We start from the raw sequence: 13,599 nt of genomic DNA on the forward strand, positions 1-13,599 counted from the left end.
CTCAAGAGCTTGATCAGGGATTGGTTATTAGTTTTTTAGGGTAGTTCAAATTCAGCGTGACATGTTGCAGAAGATAGTTACAGTTGGACGACTTCAAGCTAGGCTTATAAATTATTATGCATTATTCAGTTTATTTTTGTGAGGATTATGACAGATTTGTGGAATTAACAGTGGTGGACACTAGTAATAAAGTATTTTTTACGTTTAACGTTAAAATAATGCAAATTAATGTCCAAGCACTACTTTAGCATTTTGTTTTTAGCACACTTTTTTTGTTTCATTGTTAAATACTATATGGTATATATTGTTATTTTCACTTGTTTGCTCGCTTTAAATATCAGTAATTTGATTGATTTATTTCAGAATATTGAAGTTTAATGTTTTGATAGAGTAGGTTTTGGTAATAAAATAGTTTTTGCTCTTATTTGCAGATCAGTGTATATATTTAATGTCTTCATTCATCTTTCTTATTATAGGATGACATAAAATTGAAAAATAAACACATGTGGTTCATTTAATACTATAGTACTTTAATACTTAGTACTAACATTTTTATTAGGGTGTCTGTACATTTACTCAAATGCTTGATTTGTGTACTTTGTTCACCATTGGAAATAAAAAGTTATTTAGCATAATTAGGATTTGATTCTAAACTGGTCTAAATACACAGTGCTTCCTTAACACAGATTAGTCTATTAACTAGTGGATTTCGAGAAAGTAATCTTGTACACCCCTGGTACTAATATTTGATATGTGATTTGTATTCCTTGTATTTGTTGAGAAATTAGTCGTGTATAAATGCAAAGTAAAAATCTCCTTCTCTCACTTTCCGTCAGTGCCTGAATTTAACGGAGCTGCTACACCAGTATGGACTGAGCTCAGATTCTCTCATATCTCCAGTGCAGTTCACCTATTTATGTCCAGCACTGCTCTACCAGATAGACAGACGCTTCTGCATCCTTCATTATCACCACGTTGAGTCTGAGCCACAAGATGCAACATCTGCAGGTAAAAGTGATCCTGTACTAGTATGATTTTGTATCGACAAAGTATATGCACTCATCTACAGTTCTCTCTATACCGGTTTAGTTTGCTAGCTAATAAAGAGAGTGAACAGACTTAGTAAATGGTAAAGCTTTGTAAAGTTTATCAACCAGTTGAGAACCAATGCTAAACCATATTAAAACTGTTCTCTAATGTTTGCATTAGACATGTCCTACCTTATGCTGATTTCAGAATACACAATATCAATCATTTCAGCTCGTATAGTGTGTCATAGACTAGCATGTTTTATTTTTTTTGGTCCTCCACGACGGATTCCATCTCATCTGTGTCGTTGACCAATAGGTGCACCGAAGGTCTACCGTACACCGCTTTCAAACAGGGTGAAATGAAAAAGAGCTTATTGTATTGGTGCTGCTAGGTGGAATTATGCAATGAAGGAAAGGTTTGTGGAGCTATGGCAACAATACTACTTTAGGAGTCAAAATCGCATAATCTGACGCAGTGACTATAGTAACAGACATTAATATTGTGTAATCTGAACAATAGCATTAGTTGACAATCCGGCATTAGTTGAAACTCTATAGGGCTTTTCACACTTGAAATAGTTATCCCAGGTCATTCTAAACCCTGGGTAAACGGATTCCTGGGTTATCTTTATTCACGTTTCACACTGCTCATACAATACCTGGGGTAAACAGTTAATCCTGGGTATTCATAAACTGCCATTTCACACTGCACAATCCTAAACCCCAGGTTAAAGTCCTTATTTGCATATTTGTAGTGTCAGTGTTACTGACTGGACAAGCGCAGCACGTGACATGCACAGCACTGTTTACATAAAGGCTCTAGCATTGCGCATCCTCATATTACACATTGCTGACTGTGATATCAAGTTTTTTCTGAGTGAACTATAAAAGTAAGAATGAAACTGTCTCTTCTTCACTCCAATTGACACGGTTTCCATCGCCGTTTGACATTTTTCCTATATATGCAGAAACAACTGTTTATATACATCACGCGGTGTTTCCGTGACTGCCCAAAGCGAGTGAATATAAGGCAATATATGGTTGTCGGTGTGTGAAACGCTCCTTTACCCGGTGTTAAAAGTGGTGTTTAGAACGACGATAACCCGGGGTTAAGTGCAGTGTGAAAATCCCTTATGCGTCCAGTGATCGCAGTCTTACCCACTGCTGCTGATTATGTTTCTGCAGTGTGGGTCTGGATGTGGGGCTTTGTGTCTATCACCATCATCAGTCTGCTTTCTCTGCTGGGTGTTATTCTGGTGCCCATTCTCAACCAGTCCTGCTTCAAGTTTCTCTTGACCTTCCTGGTGGCACTGGCGGTGGGAACCCTCAGTGGTGATGCCTTACTGCATCTACTCCCTCATGTAAGATCATTTTTTGGGACAAACATAGATTTAACCATTGCAAAGGTTCAAACAGTCAAACTTTTCATCTGTTTCCCTATATTTTGCAGTCTCAAGGGGGCCATAATCACAGTTTTGAAGGACAGACGGAGGAAGAACCTGTAGAGGATTATCTGACAAAGTTTGACGGAGTTTGGAAAGGACTGACTGCATTAGCAGGAATCTACCTCCTCTTCATTATTGAACATTGCATTGGCATGTTCAAACACTACAGCGACCAAAGGGTATGAGACACCACAATACCTTCGAGTTTAAACACACAAAAGATATGTTAGAAATCTTGCAAAAAGGGCAAGAAAACATTCACACATGGTTGTTTAAGAATGACAGAGTTGAGGCAGACTAAAATAAAATCCATAATTGCTGCAGATAGTGGGGCACAGCGAAACAACCTTCTCAGAACCTAGTGCGTATAAACACTTATCTGTTCATGCTTTCCACAGGGAGGCCTCTGCCAGAGAAAGAAAAAGGGAGAGCAGGCAGAGATCGGGAGGAAATTGTCAGACCACAAACTCAACAGGCGTTCAGATGCTGAGTGGCTCCATCTGAAGCCTCTAACAGAAGGTGGGTTGTTCATTTCTTCTTTAAATCCCAACACATTTTTTTTGGCTTTTAATTAAAGTTGTATGTGTTGATATCTTGAAGATCCTTTAGAGTCTCCTCCTATATACTGATCTTATAAGAATGAACTCAAGCTGTGTAACACACCAAGCTTAGTGCAGTAACATTTAAGAGGTAACTCCGCATTTGAGTCGAGAGCAGCTCATTGAAGTCTGAGTCCTGGCCGAGAGTTGAGTAGGTTGAGTCTCAGTCTGAACCATTCAGACAGCATAAATATACTTTCCTTTGGATTGAATAAAACATGTTTTTGCATCAGTGTTATCATCCTCCAGTCCAGAGACACTATAGCACAGAGCGGATCATTTGCATGAGTCGGCGCAGACCACAAAAGTAACTCCTCCTTCGCTTCTTTTTTCATGCAGGAGAAGGTACGACTTGTGAAGCCGGACACAATGACACTCAGATGACGGAGTTGCAGTCTCTGGATTCACCCAGCAAGATGCCGCTAGCCATCTCTGTTTCAGAACACCCCTATAAGGAAGCTGTAAAAACAGAAGAGGACAGTGGGCCAAAGGCCAAGTCAAAAAAGCATGGACATGGACATGGACATGGTCACTCCCACCATGGGCACTGTCACTCTGACCAGGAAATGAAAGATGCAGGGATTGCCAGCATAGCATGGATGGTCATTATGGGAGATGGCATGCATAACTTTAGTGATGGACTCGCTATAGGTCAGTTTGTGTACATTGAAACTAGTAGCATATTCATTTGTCTTTAATCAAAAGGGTTTCTGTATCTGAGGAACTGTGTTTGTAACATACAGGTGCTGCTTTCAGTGCTAATATTACGGGTGGCATTAGTACTTCAGTAGCTGTGTTCTGTCACGAACTGCCCCATGAACTAGGTAAGTGGCTTAATCAAGAGACAACATATTAGAATAGCAGATCCATTTTCTTTCATTTGAGCTCTAGGTGCGCAGTAAAATGTTTAGTGTCCACATCAAACATTAACATTCTGTTTATTATGAGCTTGTGCTGAAGTTATGATGTCTTCTGCTATTTTAAATGATCAAGCTTAAAGTTTAGTGGATTCTCATTTTCTGAAAGGGATTCCAACAATATTGTTCCTTTGTGCTGTTAATGTTATAGCTGTGGTGTGCCCATTCTAATAAAATTAGAATGATTATTATAACTTTATAGTTATAGTCCTTGGTGTGAACAGGCCATAACCCTGAAAAAAAAAAGACATCACCATGTCAATGAGTAGGGCTGGGGTAAACGATTATTAATTAAACGATTAGTCTGTCGATTATTTTATCGATTAGTCGACTAATCTAACGACTAAGTGAACAATTGTTTTTTTGTAACATGGAAATTGCAGGAGTGCACATTCAATGCACAACAATTTTGATCTGGTTCTTACAGAGTATCTACACTGTAAAATGTTTGGTAGGCTACTCAAATGAGCCCTATCACACTTGGATGTGGTGCTCATTTTAATGTTTTCAGTGCTCATAAAAAACATCCGGACTGATTTTTCGGTTTTGTTGACGGGGGTGGGGTTTACATGCGCTTCATAAGGCACACACGCACACTTGCACACACACGCAAGGTCTCTCGCTCTCTCCCTCGCTGCCGCGCGCTACACGGTTTGGAGCTCGCAAGCTCTAGATTCCGGGAGATTTTAACAAATTTGCGGGCATCAGGGAGCCGCTATTAATATGCGGGAGACTTGGGATGTCAACTCCATTTGACAAAGAGCGCAAATAACGACACCTTTACGTTTGGGACTAAATTTGAAGTATTCCCATACCTTCGATGATTTAGTACGAGCTGGGTTTTTTTTTAGGACTTTTTCTTTTGTTGGGACATTTGCATGGCTTTGTTGTGAATTCTGTGAAGAAGAGGTTGCTGTTTCGTTCTCGATTCTGCAATGTTTCGGTCTCCCACGTGTGTGTGGCGAGCTGTACTGCCGGGAACGGTGCAAAAAAATAAATACATAAATAAATAAAGAAGCGTCGACAAAAAAATATGACGTAGACGAAATTTTGACGTCGACGTCATCGACGCGCCGCTACAGGCCTATCAATGAGTGAGGTTAGGTTTAGCTTTAGGGTGATGTGGCGATCCTGGTGCAAGCCTTGAGTTTTTATTGCCAATGAGGTGTCCTTTATCCATTTTTGATTGACACAAACTCAGGAACATCAAGGCAAAGAGCCCCAGCTGTTTTTCTGTGCTCTCTTTTTCATGTTTGAATGAATCAAAAACACTGGACTAAAACAACACTGCAGCACATATGGGTTTTAAAAGACTGCAAAGCTTTTATGAAGTTTGAGGTAGCTGTCTAGAGGGCCACTCTTTTTAAAATTCCCCTTTTTTTGTTTAAACTGAACCAGACATTACAATAGCACAGAAGTAACAAACAGTATGTCTTTGATGTATTAATTATGTTTTGTATTTGATGTTTACATTTACTGTTTGCCATCTAGTGGAGGTGATGGAACTCTTAACAATCGTTTTTTTTTACTGAGAATCTAGACTCCCCATATTGTGGCTTAAGAAACACTGCTATAATAAAAGGTTTCTTACCACCCTGAAGTGCTTTTAATGGCTTTTGACTGATTTAATTGGGCCAGGTGACACAGACCAAAAGTCCAGAGTGTAGTTTAGAGAGGACCGATGGATGTGAAGGCTCCTCGCATATATTTTCAGTAATTAGGAGGAAATGAGTGGCAGCAGGAAAGTCCTCCTAGTTTTTTTTTCTGAGAGATTAAGAAGGCCAGCCCGTTCTCACAGCAGTTATTGTCAGGTTTAGCATGGGCTAACTATACGCACAGTACTGTACTGTTGTTTATTGTACATTAATAGTGCACATTTGTGTTTTTTCTTTCAGGTGACTTTGCGGTTTTATTGAAGGCTGGGATGTCAGTGAAGCAAGCCATTGTGTACAACGTCCTCTCTGCCCTGATGGCTTACGCTGGCATGGTGATCGGCACGGCCGTGGGACAGTACACACACAACGTCACCAGCTGGATCTTTGCTGTCACTGCTGGCATGTTTCTCTATGTGGCATTAGTGGATATGGTAAGAGAACCAAAATGCAGATGATCTTAGCTTGCCAGCTACGGTGCGATCTTGCACATCCCTTGCACAACCCGACAACCACTTCTGAATTAATATGTGGCGGTCAACTTCATACTGGGCTTTTTAGCAGCAGTTCTTATACTTACTAAGGCTGCATTTATTTAATCAAAAATACAGTAAAAACAGTAAATTGTAAAATTTATTACAATTTAAAATAACTTTTCAGTTTTAATATATTTTAAAATGCAAGTTATTCCTGTAATGGAAAAGCTGAGTTTTTAGCATCAATTACTCCAGTCTTCAGTGTCACCTAATATGGTGATTTGCTATTATTTATTTATCAATTTTTAAATCGTTTTTAGGATTCTTTGATGAATAAAGTTAAAATAACGTTTATTTGAAATAGAACTCTTGCAACAATGTACAAGTATTTACTGTCACTTTTGATCAATTTAAAGCTGCAGTAGGGAGTTTTGAGAAAACATTGACTTAGCCTGAAAATTTGAACAAGCACAACTTCCAGGTCCCGCCCCCTTGCTCTCTGCTGCGCTACAGCCCTCCCTCCACAGCTCGTCCTCCACAGCAGAGCCTGTCGTGAACGCGCAGGCTAGTAAACAGGGCCACCGATGACGGCGGATAAACAGTTATGGCACATTCACTAGTAGGGACGAAACATCAACAATATGCTTTACATTGACTAAGGCCTGCCCATACTTTGACTACAAACTTGGTCCTCAAATCATTACGTATTTTGCAATACATGTAATGTAACTTTATAACGTTGCACCCTTTCTATAAGTTATAAATAGCTAGTAAGATAATATAACGGTAACTAACGTAACAGTATGCAAGTAATTATTCTAGCGATATGTAGGCCTAATGCTAGATAAGGTTTGCTAGTACATTATTTCAGCAACATGACAAGCCAGTGAATTAGCAGGTTTCAATTGTTGCTTTGCACAGTGCGTGACATTTTATCTACATGTTACGCGGCTAGAGTTTTGACACCGAGTCAATGGGCTCTGTCTAATTATTTCTTTTTCGCTTGTTTATCGTCATCTGTCTTTTTCCTTTTACCCATCTTTGTTTTATGAGCAGGTGCCACTCGAGAAATTGGCAGTTTAGGTTGTTTCTCCGTCATAAGCACAGCTGCAGCTCGCCGGCAATCTTGAGTTTGAACGACGGCTCGCGCTGTGCAAGAGAGGGGTGTGATCAGCGCGTATACGGGCGTGATTGACACTGCTAAGACATTCCTCCTGGCTCTGATTGGTTGTTTCTGACCGGGAGCGGCGTATTTCTGCAAATGGCAGTAGGACCACTGGGAGGAGCCAGATGAGCTTGATTTTTTTTCACAGATTATCTGTCTCATATTCTACTGTCAGGACATAATGACAGTTTTAACAAATATGTAAAAAATATTTTTTTTACAAAAGTTACCTACAGCAGCTTTAATGCATAAAAAAAGAAACTCACAATTAGTTAATATATAGCCATATACACTACCGTTCAAAAGTTTGGGGTCGGTATTAAATATAATATAATATAATAGTATTAAATATTATTCCAGTGTAAATCAGCTGTTTTCTGTGTGAATATATAGTAAAGTCGTGTAATTTATTCCTGTGATCAAAGCTGAATTTTCAGCATCACCAGTGTCAGTGTCTTCAGTGTCAAATGATCCTTCACAAATCAGTATAATATGAGGATTTGATGCTCAAGAAACATTTATCATTATTATCAATGTTGAAACAGTTGTTGGTCTGTCAGTTGTACAGTTTTTTTTTTTTTTTTTTTTTGGATTCTTTGATGAATAGGAAGTTCAAAAGACTTTTGTAACATTATAAATGTCTTTACTGTCACTTTCGATCAAATTAATTATTCCTTGATAAATAAAAGTATTGATTTCTTTCCTCCAAAAAATAAAAATAAAATTCTCACTGACCCCAAACTTTTGAACGGTAGTGTATATAAACATTATAGTAACCTGTGTAATATAAACTTGTAATATGGTATCGGTATTTTTCTGTTAAGATATGCAGCATACCTCGGTTTTTGTTATGTCCTGTAAATGTAATTGTTCTGAGTTACCTGTGTTAGAATGTTATCTTCTATCTAACAATATAAATTTGTCTTCATCTTCAGTTGCCAGAGATGCTTCATGGTGACAGCGAAGAACACAAACGCTGTGAGATGGGTCACTTCGTCCTGCAGAACTTGGGCATGCTCACGGGATTCGGCCTCATGCTGCTGATCGCCATCTTCGAGGATCACATTGTGATTGATTTTGGCTTCTAGCTGGAGGCGTCATTCAGCTACATTCACACTCGTGCTTTGCCCTAAAGTGGCTTTGTTTTGTGATGGTACAGTCTTGCAAGCATGTCTCAGAAGATCACATCAGTAGCTTACAGTGGACATGGACATGCACACAAACATGTTTACGTTTCATCTTCTCTCATCTCCTCCTCTCTAGGCCACTCAAAAAGTTTACTTGTCATTTTCAAGCTCTTTTGTAGATGTAGCTTCTGGACTGTTCTCTTCTGTCGTTATTGTTTTTTTTTGGAGTATGTATGTCCAGTCAGACATATGCACAGCACACAAGAAACACTCCCCATTATTTGGGTTATCCCTTTAATACTTGAGTGTTTTTTAGGACTGTGTCCTAGAGAGAAGCAGCTATTCATCTGTCACCCATTTAGTGTCATGTTTAGCTCTTTCATTCATATGTATTGTAACTCATAGTCCATTCATTTGTAACTGGCGTGTTGTGCTGTGTATGTCGTGTGTCACATCGCCGTGTCAGGCGCTAAAATGGTGCAACAGAGCCCAACTGGCATCAACTCTGCATATTCTTTTAATTTATTGAAAAGTACTGGTCAGTATTGTGTGCCAGGATCATGTGATTCTCTTTAAAGAGCTCCTTTCTTTACTGGTTTACACTTTGCTGTCAGCATTGACTACTTGTTTGTTTCTTACACTATATTTGCTGTTCATGGTGATGGAGTGTCCTCAGTCTTAGAATTTCAATTGTTTGATTTTTTTTTTTTGTCATTATTGGCTAAGATTGTACTAATGTTTTGGCCAATTTTGAGTATTTGAAGAAAAAGGTATGCAACAGTGTTATGAATAACCTGTGACGCAGTGCTGCCGAAACACCGATCGCATTCAGAAGGTCAGATGAATAGTGACTGAACAAGTCCAGTATTAAAGCTAATGCTAAATCACTGTGATTTTAAATGAAGAACAATTAGCTGAGCATATCTGTACATCAAGGAATACATTATTTTTCTTTGGGGAGTCTATTTGTTCATTGATACATTTTATCATGATCTAGACTACTTTCTGAATATAAATCCAAGTTGATTTTCATATCCAAGTGTTGTAAATAATGATCTTGTTACAGTTGAAGTTCATAAAATAATTATGTTCCCCAAAGGAGATTTGCTACTGAAGACTAATTTTTGTTAAACATGCTTGCATTTTGTTACTTTTTTTATTTTAGCTATAGGACATGTTTGGTATTTCTGGATAGTTTGCGCAAAATTCAGAATATTTTGAGAAATCGGTACCTTTTATTCACTGACCATCTAAACTTACTTTGCATACAAAGTTTGGGTGAACCATTCCTTTTTTTAACCTAAAAATTAAGAAATATTTGTTTGTTTTTTTGACAATCTTAAACGCTTGTTGTTGACCCTCCCATTATTGAAATGAATGCACACATTTCAATTATTGGCCTTATGTGAACCTGTATAAAAGCCTGACTACAATCAAATTTATAGAGCATCTGTTAATCTGCCCCCCTGTTGATGTGATTCTTGTTTAAGGATTGTGCCAAATATGGGCTGTTTCTGAATTTGCGCACAAGCGCTGCCTGTGCCTGCAGTCGCCTCTACACATTCCACTTGCTGTGTTCGCTGCTTGAATCCTCTGTCGTCATGAGTTGGTGGGGCATGTTATGTGATTCATGCTTATCCTGTCACCATGTGACATCCATTTATTTGTTGTCGTGGGTGTGTATCATTATTAATTGCATTCATCAAATGTACTTGATTGGATGGAAACATGCATGAAGCAAACTGTCTAGTTGTTTCATTTCAAATGAAGAGATGAGAACACTGTTGATTTTCACCTTCCCTGAAGTACTTAATTTTTACAGCTTGAATGTAAAGCCAATTAATTTGGGGGTCATGTGAGCAAACCTAATCACAGTCTTCAGAGATTAGGTCTAAATCCTGTGTATGTGTCTTTGAAATGAAGTTGTCACAGCTCTAAAGTTCAAATGAAACACCTTGGTTATGTGGTGCAAAGAAATAAACTCAATAAATAAAAATGATGCACACCAATTTTCTTCATGCTTTAGATTGTATTTCAAAAGGACCATCCAGATATTTACTTACATTTTAGTTTGTCAGTTTTGGCAGAACTTTTTTTTTTTTTTTTTAATTAGTTGATTACACAGCTTGGATGTTAAAGTGTTTTCAATACATTTGCCATTCTTGCTGATTGTCTGTGCATTTCTTTGTCAGAAGTGGAAAATAAAGTTTGCAAAGCCTACTTTGAGTTTCAGCTTATAAAAAATCTCTTATTAAAATGCTCCACTCTATGAAAATATATTTTTAAAAGCTTATTTTATCTACTAAATGTATCTACTAAAAATCTATAAATCTATTATTATTGCTATTGATCATCTTTTAAATGTTGACTTTAGAGATAGGAAGAGTTTTATTTAGGTGTTTGTTAAATGGTAGAATTAGTTTTTTTACTGAACTCATATTTAATGGTATATCTAAATAAACATTAGCCACGGATAGTTCTCTAAAGATTCAAGTGAAGGATACTAGAAGCAGAGCAGAATATCTACGAGTTAAGCTGACACAGTAAGGCCACTCCACGTCGGATCCAGTGCTCTGGAGGCACGTCTGAATTCAGGCTCATTGCAATGACGTAGTTGGTGGAGTGTCCAGTGGTGGAAAGGGTTCCGCGTCTCTCACTGGTCTTGTAGACAGGAGAAATGTAGCACAGGCGCTCTGGAACATCCTGCTTCTTCATGGGCTTCAGCCAGATCTGCAGACAGACAGGATGATGTGTAGTTGAGAAACAGTTTCATTGCTCTTCCTCGCTTCCTACAATCTGCTTTGATTACTATGGAAATACGAAATTACAGTGTAATGGGATGTGGTTGGTTATTTCATCATTTCGAACAGAATGAAAGGAGTGGGGTTTTTGTTCAACTCCGTAAAAAAGAAAAAAAAAGTAATTCACTAAAAATATGGTGGTGAGTCAACATTAAATTTTCCCTTGTTGATAATCTAACCCATTTTCCTAGGCTTGGTATCCAAGATAACTGTAAAACAAAGAAAGCTGTCACTAAAAACGAATTCAAATCCTTTATCAGAAACTCTTAATATACCTCAGAAACAAAGGGGTACATTAAAAGTTGGCGGTTATATATATATATATATATATATATATACATGCAACTTGTGGGTGTATTTATGCTCAGTGTTTCAATGAAATATTTTCAGCTGAAATTAATAATGGCCTTCAAAGGAAATTTGCATTTCAAAGTTTTACTGTAAGTAACAAATGCATGTTTAATTAAGTTTAGCTCTAGTCAAAAAATTATTTTGGTAATGAGTTTTCCTGAAATGTCTGAATATTAAACAGGCAGTGAATGCATTATTTATTGTGGCAATGTCCATTGTGGAGAATAAAAAGGACAAAACTAACAGAAGTCTTTTTCTCTTCCCGTTCCGTTACATTTAACAAACTATTTGAATATATCACCTGTCGTATATAGACAGTTAGAATTCCCTTCTCGTACTGTATTTAAATATAAAAATAACATTTTTAATGTTGAGATTTTCTTAAACTTTCTTCAGAGGCCCCAAGATGATATGTTTGAATGAAATGGTGATGAAAAGAGCCATCTTCAAGGAAATCTGAGAAACGGGGTGTCTGTGCAGACCCTCTGCTGGATATAAGGCTGCCGAAGTTCCGATTTTCCTTCAAGTGCATTATGCATGTGTTTTTATTTGGCACTGAAGAGATTTATTTGGCTGTGCTGAGATTGAAGTCAACATATTTACTTTCTTAATACATTATCAATAATAATAAAAAACATTTCCTTGTTGAATATTCGGTTTCACTCTGAAATATGTAACATTATGGTCAATTTGGGAATGCTGTTTCATGTAGACTTTAAATGCTTCCAGTGGATTCAACAGAAGAAATGCATTTTATTTGTGGATTAACTTTTTCACACATGGAACCTAATAGCAACCAACCATTTCATGCTTTTATAACTGGACTAATCTGAAGACCGAAGAACCTGAAAGTCTGCGCATATGATTTAGCCGCTCTGTGCAGGAAATTATTTTTTAGCATTATGTCCCTTGGTTCACATTTTTTTTGTGGAAAAAAAAAAGAAGGTATTTTTCTCTCATGATTGCTTCTTGTTTCCATAGTTACTGTTATAGTTTGCCTGCAAGCAAACATTTTTTGAATTGCATTGAAACTTTTGAATTGCACTCAAACAAGTTTTTGCAAGTTTAATACATTTTCCATCATTACAGTGGAATGACTTTCTTGTGACTTGAATCTCTGTTTGAAATATCTACCCACATCAGAGGATATGCATGATATCATCAGCCTTATTTGAATGAGATTAGACATTTTACAGTCTCTCACCACAGGCATGGCGTCATGCAGTATTTTGGGGAAAGACTCTGCCAAGCGTTTTTTTCTCTGATCCCAGCGGGCACCATCTAAGAAAAGGCCACGGATGTAAACACCTGACAAAAGGACAAATACAAAAAGTACAGAGGATTAATTATTAGAAAAAGTATGGGTACTATATGAGAAGTCACAGTATCTAGCCAAAAATAGATCATGAGATACACATTTAAGTAAAATAAAAGTAAACTTTTTTTCAACAGGTATATCAGGCTGCTGTCATTTTAAGACCTGACGCATGGATCCATTATACTGTAACACAGGCGTTTTCTTTCTCAACGGTTTACGTTCACTTAAAACATAACCGACTGTGTGTTTATGTGAATATTCGCCAAGACTGGCATTTTTACATTATTTTATGTGTATTTGACTGTTTAAGTGCAATAAGCAGCGAAAAAGAACTCAATTTAGTACTGAGAGGCAGCTTTATGTGCGCACACTTTGGGTGTTAATTTGCATAAAATTATGCACAATACGCGCAATACCACGGCAAAATTCAAGCCCTGAGCTCATAAAGATTTAAAACAAGCAGACATGCAGAAATATACTTTAAGTATAATTTTTGCATTGAAAATGTAAGAGTATCCAGTTAAAACTTCTTGAAATAATTAAGTACTTTACACCCCTGCACACATGCGCGCTAACTAAAAACTCTCCCCATTTTATACACTGATTGAACTATAAAAAATGAAGTAGACACAACAAAGTATCTGTTGAAGTCAAACGCACACATAACCGGCCTCATGCAGTGTGTGATGGCCTCAGAGAGATGGGTTTCCTCTGGAG

The 13,599-nt window shown here is 37.6% G+C and overlaps 2 protein-coding genes across 6 annotated transcripts in view; one reads left to right on the forward strand and one right to left on the reverse strand.

Annotated features, from left to right (window-relative positions):
- Window positions 1–8,980, forward strand: part of slc39a10 (solute carrier family 39 member 10) — a 29,364-nt gene extending 20,384 nt beyond the window's left edge. For all 5 annotated transcript variants that reach the window (XM_056252013.1, XM_056252009.1, XM_056252012.1 and 2 more), the window contains exons 3-10: window positions 837–1,008; window positions 2,217–2,392; window positions 2,482–2,655; window positions 2,875–2,995; window positions 3,415–3,726; window positions 3,819–3,899; window positions 5,888–6,078; window positions 8,221–8,980. In XM_056252013.1, coding sequence (XP_056107988.1) covers window positions 837–1,008; window positions 2,217–2,392; window positions 2,482–2,655; window positions 2,875–2,995; window positions 3,415–3,726; window positions 3,819–3,899; window positions 5,888–6,078; window positions 8,221–8,373 — 1,380 coding nt within the window. In that variant the 3' untranslated portion in view covers window positions 8,374–8,980. The remainder of the gene's footprint in view (window positions 1–836; window positions 1,009–2,216; window positions 2,393–2,481; window positions 2,656–2,874; window positions 2,996–3,414; window positions 3,727–3,818; window positions 3,900–5,887; window positions 6,079–8,220) is intronic.
- A 1,763-nt stretch (window positions 8,981–10,743) lies between these two features.
- dnah7 (dynein, axonemal, heavy chain 7) overlaps window positions 10,744–13,599 on the reverse strand; it is an 88,970-nt gene continuing 86,114 nt past the window's right edge. Inside the window, exons 64-65 of the mRNA XM_056251771.1 lie at window positions 12,769–12,872; window positions 10,744–11,142 (exon numbers count right to left, since the gene is read on the reverse strand). Coding sequence (XP_056107746.1) covers window positions 10,936–11,142; window positions 12,769–12,872 — 311 coding nt within the window. The 3' untranslated portion in view covers window positions 10,744–10,935. The remainder of the gene's footprint in view (window positions 11,143–12,768; window positions 12,873–13,599) is intronic.

Source organism: Rhinichthys klamathensis, unplaced genomic scaffold (genome assembly GCF_029890125.1).
Source record: "Rhinichthys klamathensis goyatoka isolate OS25496 unplaced genomic scaffold, OSU_Roscu_1.1 h1tg000090l_1, whole genome shotgun sequence".
Classification (NCBI taxonomy): domain Eukaryota; kingdom Metazoa; phylum Chordata; class Actinopteri; order Cypriniformes; family Leuciscidae; genus Rhinichthys; species Rhinichthys klamathensis.